Below are 17965 nucleotides of genomic sequence, written 5' to 3'. Positions count from 1 at the left end.
CTAGGAGGTCGGAGTGGAGGGGCTCTCGTACATTCTAGGCCAGGGGTGGGCAAACTTTTTGACTCAAGGGCCACAATGGGTTCTTAAACTGGACCAGAGGGCCAGAACAAAAGCATGGATGGAGTGTTTGTGTGAACTAATATAAATTCAAAGTAAAAGGAGCGGAGGGGAGAGCAAGAGAACCCTCCGCTCTTTCGGCTCCGCGGGCCGGATAGAACAGCCGAACGGGCTGGATCCGGCCCGCGGGACGTAGTTTGCCCACGGCTGTTCTAGGCGGAAGCAGACTGCACAGTTTGTTATGCCTCCAACCTCCTTCTCCACCTTGTTCATGGTATCTGCTTGGAGCCGTCCCGGTGTGCCATCCAAGAACTGCCCCTCACATCATAGTCTCCTAAAGAAATGGCACACATTCTGGAACATTCCTGCACTTCAGCCCAGCACATCCTTAGTTCACTCCCTCCACTTTGAGCTTAAGTCCTAACCGTGTCTCCTTTGCCTCAGGCCCAGCAATTCCTGGGTTGCATTCTAATCATTGTTTTACTGTTAGGTTCTCAATGGGCTGTGGGTTCTTAAGGGCTGGACCACTCCCTTGTTCTTTGTGGCTCCCTTCCCTTTATCACTAGGGTCTAAGAACCCATTCCCTCAGAATGTCTAAAATGAGATTTATTTTAAAGCCCAGTTTTATTAAAAAAACATATTATCTTGCAATTATGGAATTTCTTTTCCTGCAATGAATATGTATTACCCGACTAATGATTATTAGGTAACAAATCATTTTAATCCAAAGCTGGGCAACATCTACTGCCCTCCAGTATCAGCCTGTGGCCCTGGGTCCCGGACTGGGCTTCTGCAGACAGAACACAGCGGTGTCAGACAGACATTGAGGAACCCTGTTAAGCCCAGATTTCGTGATCCCCAAAGACCACCAGGGAGCCCAGTCCGATGCAAAAGCAAAGAGCCTTTATTCGAGCTAGCTCGAGCTCCCCATCCACCATACTCACCGACGCAGCGGCAGGAGGCAGAGAGCCCCAGGCCCCAAACGCGCTGATTTATAGGGGGCCTGGGAGAGGTAGGAGGGGTGAGGTAGTGTGGCCTCCGCTGATTGGTCGGGGTCAGGTTGCACATGGGGGCAGGGTGCAGCTTACTTTCCTCTTGCATTTCTATTGGCTAATTCAAAAGTGTGGGTTGGGCTCTTGGAGAGGTTCTAGGGCGGAAACCTGACTCCAGGAGGTGGAGGACATGGAACAAAGGGAACATGGAGTCGGTCTCTCCCCGCCCTTTCAACCCCAGGTACAGGGGCCTCTGATTTCAACTCTGCATGCCTCTACTGTGGTAAATCAAGTAGTGGCCACCTGAAAGCAGGACAAACTACACCTACAGTGATCTCTCCTGATTTTTTTTTCTCTGAACATGAATCCATGTGTTTCCACTTCCTTAGTGGCCTTTGGTGTTCATGATTATATTCAGCTAAGCTGGCAGTTGTCTCATTGCAGTCACACCAGCGGCTGGAGCAGCAGCAGTGTGCCCCAGGAGGAAGGACCTCAGTGACCCAGTTAGCTCAGGTACAGCCTACTTCCATGTTCAGTTTTCTTGCCGTGAAAAACAGTGATCCTGAACATTTGAATCTCTGTTCACTCCCTTGTTCTAGAACACTAACCTGAAGTGTTACTATGGAAGAGGTTAGAGACAGAGCCAGGCCATGTCGTCTGTCTACCCTGTTGTGAGATTACCATGATGGTGCATACTAAAGAGCTGCTCTCCTAAGGAAACACAGGAGTGGCCTACAGTGCTGGCCTTTAAATGTGTGATAAAGAATTTACCACTTTCCCCAAAAGAGGAATAAAGGGAAGAATTTTGGGAACTGTTTTAAGACAAATATCAGTATGAATTTCAAGACAAATCATTGATGGTTTCTGTACAAACTTTTAGTGCTAAGATCTCAGCTAGGATGTGTGGAAACCGGGAGGATTCAACTTTTCCCACACACTTCCCCTCTCCCTTTGCAGTTCATTATGACCAGAGCCTTAAACCTGTTCCTTGGGCCTAATAACTGGTGTGTGCTCTGCTGGGAGCTCCCTGGGAACTGTCTGCTCACTGCGGTCCCAGCTGCACTCCACAGCAGGCTCTCAGGCCAACAGCTTACACTTTCCACAGAATTCTACATGGAATTTGTCAATATTCAAGGATAAATTTTCTTTTTAATGTCCAACTGTTCTAAAAGTGGTATAAAGAAGAAAATATGAGGGTTTTTTTCCCCTCTGGCTTACCACTAGTTCAAAATAAATGGACAACCATAGGATAAAGACCTTTAGCTGTCTCTCTGACAGGAAAATGTAAAAGCCTCTTGTCCAGCAGCAGGGCAGACTTCACGGTGCCCAGTTTGTAGCCTCATATTTGCATTGGGGTTAAAAGTTAATTGAATCCAAGTGGCTAAGGACACTAGAGGCACAAAAACGTATGGAACAAGGCAGGGTGTGACATTCTTCTTTAGGAAATGTCACCTGCTATAAAAGGTGTAACCGTATCCCAGTTTATTTACATAGTAGAGAAGAACCATGTACAAACCAGAAAAAGCACCAGAGTGGGAGTTCAGATATGCTTCTTGTTTGCTCTCACCTTCTAGACAAGTCTAAGAATATAAGTTGATAAAACTTTTTGGAAAGCAATTCAGCAATATAGATCAAATTTTATGCCATATCTATTACCTATAATTATATTTCTGCTACACAAACATACATGTAAGGATGCTGTTCATAGTGTTGCTTGTAGTAACAAAATTGGAAACAACATGTTTACTGATAGGATACTGAGTGGTCGAAGTGTGAAATAACCCCGATGTGACAAAAATGCTGTCGATAGAAGTGATGTATAAATACCCCTATCTATTGACATGGAAAGATATTCATAGTACATTACATTTTTTAAAAGACTACAAAAGCATCATGTATGACTTGATTTTTGTAGTAAAACACTCACACACAACACGTTTAGAAGGAGATAAACGAACATGCTAACAGTCGCTCTTCCTGGAGAACAGGTCTTCATGTCACTTTCATTTTTCTTCCTTCTACTGTCAGGTAGTCTGCAGTTACTTTCAATTTAGAAAAATAAATTTCTATTATAGATAGTTCTTAGAGAAGTGTCAGTTGATGCATACACACCAAACTTCCCATCCATAGAAAAGGCATAAAACCACCTACTTAACAGAATTCATGTGAGGAGTAAAGGAGATGTAGGTGGACCCCAAGCTGGTGCCATCGTCATCAGGTCAGTGGTGCCCTATCTTCTAAACTGCCAAGCAGAGTCAGACTTTTATTTAAACTCTCCTAATTTAAATATTGGCAACATATTTACTCAACCGGTTTTAAAACATTGCAAGTTACCAAAGAAGATATACAGATGGAAAATAGGCATATAAAAAAAGTGCTCAACATTATATGACTTCATTTATCTGACTAAGGTATGAAGAATACAGCTCAGTGGTTGCTGGGGGGTGGGGCTAAGGGTCTGACAACAAAGGAAGGTAGCATGAAGGGATTTTGGTGGGGAGGGGATGGAAATGTTGTGTATCTTGATTGCCCTCATAGTTATATGCCTTTCTGAATTTGTCAACCCTTGTGGACAGGACCAGAAAAAGACATGGGGCTTTGGACGGTCAGTTTGTGGCCATTCTTTATTATCTTCAGAACCCGTTTTCAAATGAACTGCTCTCACCCATTCCCCCAAAGTGAGGTGGGAATGACAAACTAAGCTAGTGGAGTTCATTTACTGATACGTTTCTTATCAACCCAAGTAAGGTTACCAGCACAGTATTCTTTATTAAAGCAGGGTCTTAACTTTGCAAATCATGTCATTAATATACTTCATATACCTAAGGATACAAGTTTATCCCACTTCTTATGTATATTAAGAAACATTAAGTAAAGGAACCCTGTAGAGCTAATTATAATTAACACTCATTTTTGGTATGTATTTCCCTAATCTTTCCTTAAGGCAGTTTTTCTGTTATTCACTCTGTTGCTTTTGCCTGTAATCTCTAATAAACCACTCTTCTGGAATCCCCATAGTCTCTCCTGGCATCAGAGGAGCTGCCCCTTGTCCACAAACAATCTGCGTGGAATGCTGAAGAGTTAGGCTCCTTTCTCCGCTTCTGCCTCATGGATCAGAATTTCCCAGCATTTGTGGAAGAGGTGGAAAAGGAACTAAAAAAACTGACGGGGTTGAGAAATTAACACTCTGTGTACATATAGAACTAAGAAACTTGAAAAAATGCTTCCTCCTTAAGACTAGAATAAAGAATATTATTCCAAACATCTTTTATCAATGTTTTATTTTTAAAAACCGGTGAATCCACTTTTCTATACATCATTGCACATCAACAATTACACAAAACATGAGTACATGCATCTACGGTTACATACTGAGTGAGAGAACCCATTGGGTGAGAAAATCTACACTCAACCATTAAATCAATGTGAAAAAACACAGTGTTAACCCCAAAGTATAACTAGTTGCATAGAATACCATGCTAGAACATTTCAAGGTCACTGAAAACTAAAGGTAAATTAGAAGTATGTCTTAATTAAATGTACAATAAGGTTCAACAGATCAGTGCAAAGGGATATTAGAATTTACATGATTCAGCAAACGAAAAAAGAATCACTTAAAAAGCAATCATACATATATACTGAAATTCATTATAGCCATTCAATGGACTATTCCAGCTTCTTATTAGAATCATAGGTTAAGCCCTTAAAATTACAGATTTCAGTTTATATTACTCATCTTTTATACCAGAACTGCACAATTTCCTCAACTGACAACATACAGTAAGGAATGAATATCATCAGCTTAAAACTGAAACAAGCATTTTATTTTGTATTTCTCCCACCCCCCGAAATATAAATATATATATTTATATACTGTATTTATTTTTAGGTTTTGCTGTACTTTACAAAAATGTATCACTAGATGGCAGCGGTGCATTTTGCCAAATTAACAGTCACAGTAAGTAAAAAATGGCGCATGCATGATCCCATCCTCAGAGGACCTTTTCACTTCTATTCAAATACTTTAATAAAGGAAAAGGAAGCAACATTCACAGCACATCAAGCCCAAAACAGTTTACACCTTCTACACTGAAGCATTGTTTGAAATGTACCTGTAAGGTCACCCTTACAGGAGAGGCTAAATAAGGCATGCTTTAGACAGTTGTGGTGGTGTTGCTCACTTAATCGGGAGAGAACCAAAAAGGTCCAAGCAGAAAATTTAGCAGGTCATGTTGCCATCAGTTTCAGGAACCTAAAGATCTGTAAAGAAAAAAAAAAAGTATTTGGAAATTAAAAGCCTAACTTAAGAACTAAGTGCCACACAAAACAAGGCTTTGTTTCAAACAGCATGCTCAGGGATGTGGAGTGAAATTCTGATCTCCATGTGCCGGACAGGAAGGCACTGGGGCCAGCTGTCCTAGCTACGGGTCTTGCCTTGCCCTCAGAAGCAGAGGGGGACTAACTGGCCTCCGGGAATATCCACCTAGCAAGATGAGAATTTAATCTTTACCTCTTTTAACAGATATAAGTAAACAGTAGCACAAAGTGTTATTTTGAAACATCATACATATTCTGAAATGGCGTTTATGTAAATATGTGAAACAATGCAGCTGAAAAACGGTCCTTTCCAGCTGCTACATAATGGGTTCCATCAGTCTGAGCTGCTCTGAAATGAACAAAAAGATCTTGCAGCATAACACCAAATACTGAAAAATTTGTAACAAGGTCAACAGAGCCATGTTCATTTCAATATAATTTTTAAAACTTCTGAAGAAGGCCATACTTACATTATAAGTAGTACTTAATTTGTGTTTCTCTGGCGCAAGTTTTTATCTTTGTGATTGTTGGTAGAGTTGGTTTTCCTTTGGAGGAAAAATTATATTACAAGAGTTAAACTCAAAGTCAGTAGCAACTTTTGGAAAGTATAACACATGGAAATACAGGGACTCTTTCACTTACTGCCATCCCTGGTGTAGTAAGACAGTTTACTGCACAATATTAGTACGTAAAAATATTCCCTGGGTAAAGTGCCTATATATCTTCAATTAATAGATCCCTTTGATTCTCAAGTTAAAGAATATACAGGTAACTTTCCCTTTGACTTGTAAACTATAGTTACTATAAAGGTTAGAATAAGTATTTTTTTCTCTATTGAGCGCCATTCTTTTTTCAAATGATAAATGATACTCAATTATACAGAGGCAGCTCTGGTCCTCTGGCACAACTTGGGGCACTATTTGGTCTCCAACTCTAGGAAATTCTAATCCTGGATTGATCCGAATTTGCAATTCCATGTTCTAGATACATGTAATGGTTAATGGAGCCATATAGTATGGAACTTGCAGTCTCAGATATGCTGGTCATTTCCCCCACATATCAATTTAAGCATATGGGATATGCAGAATTTTAAACAAATGGTATTCTACTTTATATTGCTACTAAAATAGCCTGGCCATCAGCCACCTGCATGTCAGGCTGCAGAGTCTGCACTGCAACATTCATTTCACTCTGTCTTCCCTACAATCTTAGCTACTCCACCGATTAAAACACGAATGCAAAATAATTCAATCAGAAGCTAGTCACTCAATGCCCAATAAAGTACTTACATTGGCCCAGCTGGTTCATCGTCTACACAGGTGTTCAGTTTTTTTAGAATCCATTGATAGACAGGAGAAGAAAGGAGAAAAGTGTGAGATTGCATATGGATTAACAGAACAACAAACGTCAAGTGGCAAAAACATAGCATTTATTCAAGGCCATTCCATCTGGAGGTGCAAAACACTCATGGAGTTATTATTTCTAGATTCAAGTTTTTAATGGCAGATATGTTGTTTCAATGGTTTTAGTTAACACTTCGAATGCTTGTCATGAAAAACTGCAACTATAGCGGACAGATAGGCTGCAATGTCATTGTACTCATCTTGTCCCCAAGTTCCAGTGGTTCACTCTTAAATAGATGAGAAGACAAACCAACATTTCAGTTGTAAAATCCTGCTGTTTGTTTTCTTATGGTGAATGCATGTACAATTTTAGCTCAATCCTACAATGTAGATGGATGTGTATGTTCTATACATTTAGCCACACATCCTCACTTCCCCAAAGAACACTGTTCCTGCTGTTTTGAGTCTGTAGTCTGGAAAATAAGATTGAGGAAGAGGAAGCCACAATAGGTCAGCCAGGGTCAGCCAGGCTGGGCTATGCCAACAACAAGTGTAAGCAACAAGAGGATGTTCTGTGACACAGCAGGGGAAGCTGAGTAGTGGTGACATCCCTCTGGAAAAGACTTCAGATAGAGTCGGGCTCACTCTTGTGCCCTGGCCAAAACCAGAACCCAAACCCAGATGAGCCAGAGATCTTTTCTTTTTCTTTTTTTAATCAAAAGCTTCCATTATCTGAGTTTAGACGCCTTCTTAAATTGGTATTTTATTATTCTGATTTGTAAGTTTTTCTTCCCTATTTCAACTAAGGGCAACTTGATCCCATTCAAGCAGGGATATACATACGTAGAATTTTTTTTAAAGGCCCACAAAGGGGAGGGAACAAGTAAGTGCTCTCAGTTTCTTTTTATTTTACAAAAGTCGGGTAGATTAAATGATTCAGAATGGTTTGGTTTCACTGAAGGCTTCTGGAAAAAACTCTCAGCAGGATTCCACAAGGGGGCTTGGTGCACATGAAGCAGTTATGGAGATCACAGTCTCGGTGCAGGCGTCCGCAGGAGCACACGTCAGGAGGAATGTCTGTCAGAGGGAGACATTGCTCCACCTGTTCCTTTGAGGCAATGGAGAGGCAAAGCCACTGCCGGCACACACAGTGACTGGAGCAAAACAGATTTAAAAAACAAAACAAAAAACTAACCACAAACCAACAACTTATTAGCCAAAACCACAGACTAGCGACAACCAGTGTCCACAAGATTCTACTATGGACAACAGTACTATCAAACAGATACAGAGAACAAACTAAGACATAAGCACACCCCGACATCTGTGTGCTGTGTGTGCAGTGAAGATATACAAAAACACGGCAGGTACTAACACACAAGCCCAGCCTAAATCCTCCCTCACCTGACACCCTAATGCTCTCAGCATCCCGGCCAAGCCAGCTCAGCTACATGCTAGGAACTAAGCACTCAGGGACTTAAAGGAAAAGACACAGAAGCAAACTCAGAATATTCTTAGTGCTCTGGCTGTGAACCCAAATATACAAAATTCTAAAGCAAGATAGCGATTCAAGAATACCTTCCATCTATCCCAACTTTAAAAGAAAAAGCAGGGGAGAGGGAATTGCAACAGCCAGGCTAATTCTTTTTAAAGCATGACGCTATCAGCACCAACCCCAGTGGTCACACCACAGCTTTTCTTTCTTTTGCAGAGGATATGCCCTGGCATCTGAGGAACGTCCAGTCCGTAACGTGCAAAGTGCTGCAGTAGGGATTGTAGCAACAGTGGCTCTAGTGTAGCCGCCATGCCTGCGTGTGGGAACAGCTGTTGTTCACAGTCGTGTCTAAATCTCATAAGCCCCATCATCTCTCTCCCCAAATCCACTTTCACATTTACAAAGAGCTTCGTGTCCCCTATGTTCTTGGACTGACAGCAGCACCACTCTCCCTTACAGGTCAGACAAAAAACAACTTGACCCTCACAGGGAAATCAGAAAGGGGGGAAAAACAGAACTACAAAAAAAAAAGGTACAAAAATCAAAGTAAATGAGGATTTAAACAGCAAACTGAAATCCAAGTTAGTTGTGAAAGTGAATGAAGTAAACTTGAAGAAAAGTGTTAACATTATGAACTATGCACTGTATAGACTGAAGCGGAGATTAAACAAACTCCAAAAGCATGCATATCGCTCACTTACCACCATGTTTTAAGGGTTTGATGCAATTGAGGGGGGAAAAAGAAGAAGTCATAGTAACCGACAAGTATCAACATACCCCCAAACCCTCAGGCCAAAAGACAGCTGCTTAAACAATGACTGTCCTCTCCATCTGGGTAATACAGCCACTAGCTAGAAGAGAGAAAGAGGGCTGGGGGAGAATGGAAACAAGATGCTTCTGGAATCCATCTTATGAGTGAAGTTTCTGGTGGAGCTGTTGCACACACTGATTTCTCTGCATCTGGTCTTCCCAACCAAATGCACTGTAGCCCTCACCCCACTGACCCCAGGCCCACCTCACAATGTAGGGGTAACTGCCTGCCTAATAAGTAACAGGTTACCTGATACAATATCACCTCCAAAAAGATGGCTTTAAAGTCACAATGACCAGAGTGTACTGTCTGGTCAAAGCTCCTTTTTCACTGCCTTCATCTCATGAAAGATGGAAACCATAAAACCCACTTTAATGCTGCCTGATCATAGCAGAGTAGATTAACCAAATGAGATTAGTTACTTCCAATTTCCTTCCTTATGTGGTCCTATTGTTTTTCCTCCGTAAGGTAACTTGTTACTGATCCTAATGACCCTTAGTTAAGAGATAACGAATATGTGTTCTACATGTTATTTTAAAAAGCTGCAGCTTTTGCCCTGGCCAGTGTGGCATCCTCCCATACACCGACAAGGTCGCTGATTTGATTCCTGGTCAGGGCACAGGCCTGGGTTGCAGGCTCAATCCCCAGTAGGGGACACGTAGGAGACAGCCAATTGACGTTTCTCTCTCCCTCTTCCTTCCTCTCTCTGTAAAATCAAATAAATATATATATATATATATATATATATATATATATATATATAAATTTTTTTAAGAGTCACATTTTTTTTTAACATGGTAAATCTTCATATGCTACCAAATGCTTTACCCAACTAATAGATTTTAGAGTTTGGATATATCAGAGCCTCTAAAAATACCACCACCACCCCCTCAAGCATCTTCTCTATCATAACTTAACGAAAGAGTCCCTTTAATTGACATAAAAATTATCCCCCTAACGTGGAAGTAGGAAACTCTTTGATATCAGCACTTTTCCTAAATTTCATTTGAGGTCACTGAAATGTCCAGTAAGCTGTAAGGTCCCCATGACTAAGCCAATCCATCCCATCTCCGCAGGGGACTGGGGAGGGGTTTTGAAAGCACACACTAATACTCTCTGGGTTCAGTCAGCAGGGAACCCACACAGAACATGTGCTCCAAGCATGTGTCCCATTACAAAGATGGATGGAAGGCTAGAGGAATGCTAGCTGGACCTAGTCTTTTAGAGAATTACCATTTAATGTTTTCAGAGAATGTAGTCAAGAGGTAAGTAAAGTGAAAAAACAAAGGCCTTATTTGGCTCCATGATTCACCTGTAACTGAAAACACTGAAGGTAAAAGGTGATTTGCAGATCATATACCTATAAGACAACCGACTGTGCACCAATCCACAAAGATACCATAACAGGTGTTTCATTTATAAGATATCCTGAGTATACTCCAGTACACAAAAACACATGCGCCACCCCCCCGCCCCCGTTTTTTTTCTGGAAGCAGCTAAATGTTAATCTCAGCATTTTCTATGTGAGAAATCTAAAGCAATATTTGCTTTTCTAGTGAAACATTTAGACTAAACTCTTAAGTTCAAATTTGTGTTTATATACTTTTGTATTACTTAAGTGCTTTTCTAATAATGAGCTATCAAGAACCCATAATCATGCCCTCCCTAATAAATACTATGAGTTTTATATGAATATTTGAGTAAGAAAAAAGTTCGGTGAGTCAGAATTAAATCATAGGTATATCTTGATAATGAAGTACTTATTTGACAGAGAAAAAGCGTGATGGACTTAAGAAAATTCCTTTTCATAATACAGTGGAACCTCGGTTCTCAAACTTAATTCATTCTGGAAAGCTGTTTGAGAAGAGATTTATTTGAAAACTGAATCATTTTTTTTCCTGTGAGAAATAATGTAAATTGAATTAATCCATTCCAATGATTCTGTTTCAACCTTTCTTATATACAGTATATATCTAATGTACTGTTTAATCTATAAACAAACACTTCCTAAATTTATGGAAACCCCCCCCCCTCCCCAGCCTTAACCGAATCACTTTCAGCACACGTTCCAGGGGTGTCTTTCAGGTCAGCATGCAGCATCTTTGCTTTCTCACATATCATTACCTCTGAAATGCTATCACCGGCAAACTGCTTTTCACTTATCCAAATCAACAATTTTTCTACCTCTTCAATTGCCTGTAAAAATTGTTTCATTAGCACTCTCACACCCTTAGCAACAACAGCACTCTTGATGGCCTCTTTATGTTTTCAAATTGTGCTAATCCTCCATTTCCCCAGCAGCAAAAGCAAAAAAGAAAAATAAAGTATTTACAGCACAATTTTCTGAGATGTTAACAATAGCAGGTTAAGTGGTAAACTGACACACACTCCATTCTCTCTTTTGTGGCCTGAGAGACGCTTTTTGTCATGTTCATGTATCAACATGGGAGGGTTGTCAGGTTGAGAATCAAAGTTTTGTTTGACAACCAAGACATTACTTCAGTGAACAACTTAGTTGAGAACCAAATTGTTCGAGATGGGAATTGTTCAAGAACCGAGGTTTGACTGTAACATAAATAAGTCAACACAGAGCCACTGTTGATTCGTTATCTGACAGATAAAAATTTATCTCTAAAACTCCAAATTTGTATCAGACATCATGTTGTTTTGAAATCATTCATTACAAAAAGGAGTGTATGCATATTTCTGTGAGTTGGGGGTGGGGGGACATAAGGGAAGAAAGCATATGCAGTGCGTCTGCTCTCACACAAATTGTATAGGAGTTGAGGGGAAACTGGCTAAAAAAGAAAAAGCCACAGCATCAGGAAAACTCACTGAGAACAATAAACTTTATTTTTTAATGATTACTTCCAGGACAGAAGAAGAAAAAGAGGGGCAGGCAGAGGGACAAGGAGAAAACTATGGGATGGAAATGCTGGAGCAAGGGCAGGGACATGGAGATGGACAGTGGAGCCTGGACCACGCTGGCTGTCAGGGAGGGAATGAAGAGAAGGCAAACATTGCAGTGACTCCAGCATCCCAGATTTTTCCACCCCAATTCAACAACAAAAAGTAAAATCTGCTTGCATTATTCTTCCAAGAGATTGGAGCAAGAAGGTTTTACTTTGCACTTACCCTGTAGTAATCTCTTAGGTAGGATTCATTCATTGTCTATAATAATTTAGCTTAAAAGAAGTAGTTTCCCTCCAGGAAGCCGTGCAGAAGATTTGCTGGCCACAGATGTCTCCTATAACAAACTGGCCCCATTTGAGTTCAACCACCATGGAGCTCCTCAAAAAAGAGCTGCTTCCCTGGGCAGGTGTGAGCACATGTCAGATCAAAATAATACTACCCATTTCTCAAAACCAACCTGAAAGCCTTCCACATATGCTGGAGAGCAGCCTAGTAAAAGAAGTGCTTCCCACAGGAAGACTGGAACCTCTGCCCAGGCTGCGTGCTAAGCCAGTGTCACTCTGCCAAGAGAGTGGCGAGGCAGCCAACCTCCTCTTAAAACTTAAAAAAGCTGGTTTTGAAGCCCGTACCTGTCTTTTTCTAACTGACATTTTGCTTCTCAGCATTTCCAAAGGGAAGACTGATAATGGCGATACTTAGTAACTCAAAAGCATTCTGAGGGGATTTTAAAAAGGCCTTTGGGGGCTGAGGCATAACTACTTCCAAAGAGCCAATGCTGAAACCATATAGTCAACTTGTCCCTAACTCTGCCTTGGGAGTCCTAGTTTGTAGCAGGAAGAAGAAAAATATAGAGGAAAAGCATAATACACACATGAAAATCCCAAGAAAACAATTGTATTTCACAGAACAGTTCTATGGACTTAGAAGGAAAGTAAAAATCCTGGAACACTTATGTTGCAGGGAACTGACTCATTTATTTACAAAGGCCTATCTGCTTCCAGCCTAAGTCTACCCCATCCCTCCATCTACATCACTGCTGAATGTACATCTGGAGAGGAGTCCACCACGTCTTCCCATGTGCATTGTTAGTTTTAACAAAACACCTTTCCACCAGCTTCACTCTAATACTCACTCTACTTAACGCAGGCAAAGAGAATTAAGAGTTGCTGAAACAAAAGGAAAAGAAGGGGAAATAAATGGCTCTTGCTCTCAAACCTGTCCTTCCAAAGAGTTGGGATTCACTGCATTCCTTCAGGGCTGCACAGTCTATGAGAGCACAGACTTAGTGCTCTCCCCAACACACAGGGTAGGTGGTACAGTCCCATTGTCCAGCCAGAGGGACAAGGACAGGAAATAATACCACAGTGCACAAGCACAGGCCCAGGACTGTCGAATTAGAGCTGGCATCTTCACATCACTCAAAGTCAGCCTCCACTGAGCTTAAGTGCAGACCCTTCTAGCCTAGTCAGTGACAGGCAAGTGGTGGTAATAGCTGCCTGGCCAATTAATTTGTTTTTACTGTGATGCTATAGGGCAGGAAGGTGGGGATGAGAAGCTAGTTAGAAATCTGAACAACTACTGATCCAAGTGTCCATCAGTAGCTCCCCCCAACTATAATCAATTGGGTTAGAAATTGAATATCTATGACAAAAAACACACAAAAATGCCTCAGGACTTTCCTGATTCTAAGCATGTCCAACAATCTAAGATTCTTATTTTTTCCAATGCTTAATGCTTAACAGTTCTCTGTAGTTCTGCTGCTAAGATCAACCCTTCTCTGACCCTAGGTCAGCTTGGGCGGGGGAGGGGGCAGGGGAGGGGGGGCGGGGGGGCGTGCTGCCTCTGGTATGAACTTCAGGTGTTACTGCTTGGGGTGGGGGTGGGGAAGTGCTGGTTTTACCAAAAATGTTCAAAACCTATTGAAAGAACCAACCAAGAGAACCAAAGGCTGGCTTGTTCCAATAGCTTTTCCTGAGAACTGTCTGACTAAATGTGGGCAGTGAGTGACCTACAGGGTCTACATCAGGCAACTATGTCACAACCAATTAGATACCTTAAATCTGCCTGAAAGGCCAGGTGGCCTGCGATCTTGGGGTGGCTTCTAGGCTTGACTTGGATTCTCCTCAAGCTCAATCTGCCTGATGATCTGTATTGAAGGAGGACAGAGCTGAACAAAAAAATCGACAGCTGCCCATTTCCCACATGGGGCCTAAAGGGCAGATAGGACTGGGGTCTGGAGAACACTTAAGTGGAAGCACAGAGCTAATATTAGAGCTCTAGGTGCCTAGTTTTGGGGTTAGTGGATGAGAAACCAGTAAAAGAATTTTCCTTCTCTCCTTTTGGGATTGAATCCCAACATCCTTAGACACTACCCAGCAAAACCACCTCAACATTATAGCTATTTTGCAGGGATGCCCTTACCGTCAGGAACTTCATCAGGCCTCTTTCTCTTCTCGTACACAACAATGATCACCACAAGGATGATGATTTCAGCCAGGATTCCCAAGAAAGGCCAGAGTGGGGCCAGGTGGCTCCGTACCCTGAGGATGGTGAGGACGGAGGCAGAGCCAACGGAGTTGGTGGCATTACATTCATACTCGCCAGGGTCCTCTGTGATCTGGAGGTTCATGATGCTCAACTCAGTGTAATTTTCCTTGTTGATGATGAAGAAGCGGCCAGAGTTATTAGCAATATCCTGCTCGGGGGCAAAAAAAGTGAGAATACACAAAGATGAAAATAAGTGACTTAGAATAAGAGATCCAAGAAAACTAAGGGATTTGTCCAAAAACACATGTTAGGAAATTGCTGAAATCAGTATCTAGAAAAACTTGAAAGCATTTTATCTCAGCACTCCACTAAATTTAGGCCGTTCAAATAAAATGGTTTTTAAAGGCATTAACCTATGACATATAGCTTGGCAGCAAGAGGATGTACCAATGTTTGATTTCAAATGTTTTTCAAAATATAACAGATACTTAAGGTTCCGTAGTCATGAGAACAGGAGATGAAAATACCCATTGAGGAAACCCCAAACTGCTCTGACCAAAGCTCAAAGGTCCTCCCACCAGGGACCAATAAAGAAAAATGGGCATTTCCTTGCTAGCACTGCAAAATTCTAAATGTCTTGCTGTTCTTCAGAGCCTGCTCTGAGAGATTAAATGCAGTATCTTCACCTCTCCATTCCTCATACCAATCCCCTTATTAAAGGGTTTCTGAAATCTAGTCAGGTTAGTCCTTATCAACACCTAACATAATATTATTGAGAGGTCATAGAATGTGAAGAAAAATTGACTTTTTTTTTTTAATCCTCATCCAAGGATATTTTTTCCATTGATTTCTAGAGAGAGAGAAAGGGAAAGAGGAAGCGGGGAGAGAGGAGAGAAAGAAACATCGACCTGAGGGAGACACACTGATTGGCTGCCTCCCACATGTGCCCCTGCAACCAAGATACATATCCATGACTAGAAATCAAACCCATGACCAGGCCAACTCTCTAACAACTGAGCCAAACCAGCCAGGGCAGGACTTAAAAGTTTCTAATAAACTAGATTTGATCTTTGGTTTTGCCACTAATTTACCTTGGTTAAAAGGTAACCTTTCTGAAGAAGCTGGATTTGATGGTCATCAGGTCCTTCTGATTCTGAAGACTGATAATTAACAAGTGCACCTGGTAAGTATATTGTTGGGCATACAAGGACTGGGAACAGGAGGAATGCATAAGACACTTCTCTGATAGAAAAGGAGATTAACCAAACATCAGTGAATCAGAGAGAAACTAAGAGTTTAAAGCTTTGACTTTCCCAATACCATCAAGAATCATGCCACAGGGCAGGCGTCCCTACGGCTTGTCAGGGCAGTTTTACCAAACATTCAAAGAACTAACACTTATAGTCCTCAAACTATTTCAAAAAAAATCCAAGAGGCAGGAACACTTCCAAACTCTTTTTATAAGGCCAGCATTATCCTAATTCCAAAACCAGATAAAAACACTACAAAGAAAGAGAATTACAGGCCAATATCCTTGATGAACATAGACGCTAAAATCCTCAACAAAATAATAGCAAATCGGATCCAGCAATATAAAAAGTTCATACACCATGACCATGTGGGATTTATTCCAGGGAAGCAAGGCTGGTACAACGGGTACAATGTTTGCAAATCAATAAGCATGATACATCACATAAACAAAATGCAAGATAAAAATCATATGAGCATATCAATAGATGCAGAAAAATCATTCCACAAAATCCAACACCCATATTTGATTAAAACTCTCAGCGAAGTGGGAATAGAGGGAGTATATCTCAACATAATAAAGGCAATATATGACAAACATATAACCAACATCACACTCAATGGGCAAAAACTAAAACCATTTCCCCTAACAGGAACAAGACAGGGATGTCCACTTTCACCACTCCTATTCAACACAGTCCTGGGAGTCCAAGCGACAGTGATCAGACAAGAAGAAATATAAGGCATACAAATTCAAAAGGAGGAAGTAAAACTCTCATTATTCCCAGATGATATACTGTACATAGAAATCAGAAAACACTAAGGACTCCACCAAAAAACTATTAGTTTTAATAAATGAATTTGTCAATGTAGCAGGATAAAACAACACCCCAAAATTGATGGCTTTTTTATACACCAATAATAAATTCTCAGAAAGAGAAACTAAACAAACAATCCCATTTACCATTGCAACAAAAAAAATTAGGATACTTAGGAATAAACTTAACCAAGGTAGTAAAAGACTTGTACTCAGAAAACTACAGGACATTGAAAAAAGAGATAAAAAATGATATAAAAAAGTGGAACAATATATGGTGCTCATGGAATGTTAGAATTAACATAATTAAAATGTCCATACTGTACAAGGCAATCTACAGATTCAATACAATCCCTATTAAAATACCAACAGATCTAGACTAAATACTTCAAACACTTATATGAAACCAAAAATGACCACAAATATCCATAGCAATCTTGAGAAAGAAAAACAAAGTTGGAGGGATCACAATAGAAGGTATCAAGTTATACTACAAAGCCACCGTAATCAAAAACAGCCTGGTACTGACTCAAAAACAGGCATATAGATCAATGGAACGGAACAGAGATCCCCAAAATCGATCCAAGCCATTATGCTCAATTAATATTTGACAAAGGAGGCAGGAACATACAATGGAGTCACAACAGTTTCTCCAATAAGGAAAATTGGACAGATACATGCAAAAAATAAAACTAGACCACCAGCTTACACCATACACAAGAATAAACTCAAAATAGATAAAAGACTTAAATGTAAGTTGTGAAACCCTGAAAATCCTAGAAGAAACCACAGGCAGCAAAATCTCAGACATCTCTTGTACCATTATGTGTATAGATACATCTACTAGGGGCAAAGAAAACTAAGGAGAAAATAAACAAATGGGACTACATCAAAATAAAAAGTTTTGCACAGCAAAAGAAACCATCATCAAAATGAAAAGGAGCCCACTGTATGGGAGAACATATTTGGCAATGATACATCTGATAAAGGGTTAATATCCAAAATATATAAGGAACTCATTAACGAGAAGGAAGACAATCCAATAAAAAATGGGCAAAATACCTAAATAGACACTTCTCCAAAGGGGACATACAGTAGCCCAGGAGACATGGGAAAAAATTCTCAAAGTCACTGCTCATCAGACAGATGCAAATTAAAACAACAATGAGGTATCACCTCACACCTGTCAGAATGGCTACCATCACCACATCAACAAATGACAAGTGCTGATGAGTATGTGGAGAAAAGGGAACCCTAGTACACTGCTGATGGGCATGCACAGACTGGTACAGTCACTATGGGCAACAGTATGGAGTTCCCTCAAAAAATTAAAAATGGAACTGCCATTTGACCCAGTGATTCCACTTCTAGGGATATATCCTAAGAAACACGAAACACTAATCAGAAAGAACGTATGCACCCCTATGTTCATTTACAATAGCTCAATTTACAATAGCTAAGATCTGGAAACAGCCCAAGTGCCTA

The 17965-nt window shown here is 40.7% G+C and overlaps 2 protein-coding genes across 4 annotated transcripts in view; one reads left to right on the top strand and one right to left on the bottom strand.

Moving 5' to 3' along the window:
- The window catches only part of LOC308242792 (meiotic recombination protein REC114-like), a gene marked incomplete at both ends in the record, with an annotated part of 210888 nt that extends 206656 nt beyond the window's left edge, over positions 1 to 4232 (top strand). Inside the window, 2 exons of the mRNA XM_080657362.1 lie at positions 1494 to 1562; positions 4068 to 4232. Of these exons, the coding sequence (XP_080513488.1) occupies positions 1494 to 1562; positions 4068 to 4232 (234 nt within the window). The remainder of the gene's footprint in view (positions 1 to 1493; positions 1563 to 4067) is intronic.
- Positions 4233 to 4313: 81 nt separating this feature from the next.
- Positions 4314 to 17965, bottom strand: part of LOC308242673 (neuroplastin) — an 82290-nt gene continuing 68638 nt past the window's right edge. For 2 of the 3 annotated variants that reach the window (XM_080657091.1, XM_080657090.1), the window contains 4 exons: positions 14350 to 14623; positions 6656 to 6677; positions 5837 to 5911; positions 4314 to 5309 (listed from right to left, as the gene is read on the bottom strand). In XM_080657091.1, coding sequence (XP_080513217.1) covers positions 5851 to 5911; positions 6656 to 6677; positions 14350 to 14623 — 357 coding nt within the window. In that variant the 3' untranslated portion in view covers positions 4314 to 5309; positions 5837 to 5850. Of the gene's footprint in view, positions 5310 to 5836; positions 5912 to 6655; positions 6678 to 9810; positions 12004 to 14349; positions 14624 to 17965 lie in introns of those variants that run through there. The other variant, XM_080657089.1, reaches the window with a different exon arrangement.

This window comes from Plecotus auritus (genome assembly GCF_963455305.1).
Source record: "Plecotus auritus genome assembly, chromosome: 1".
Taxonomy (NCBI): domain Eukaryota; kingdom Metazoa; phylum Chordata; class Mammalia; order Chiroptera; family Vespertilionidae; genus Plecotus; species Plecotus auritus.
This window is presented reverse-complemented; position numbering and strand designations above follow the sequence as displayed.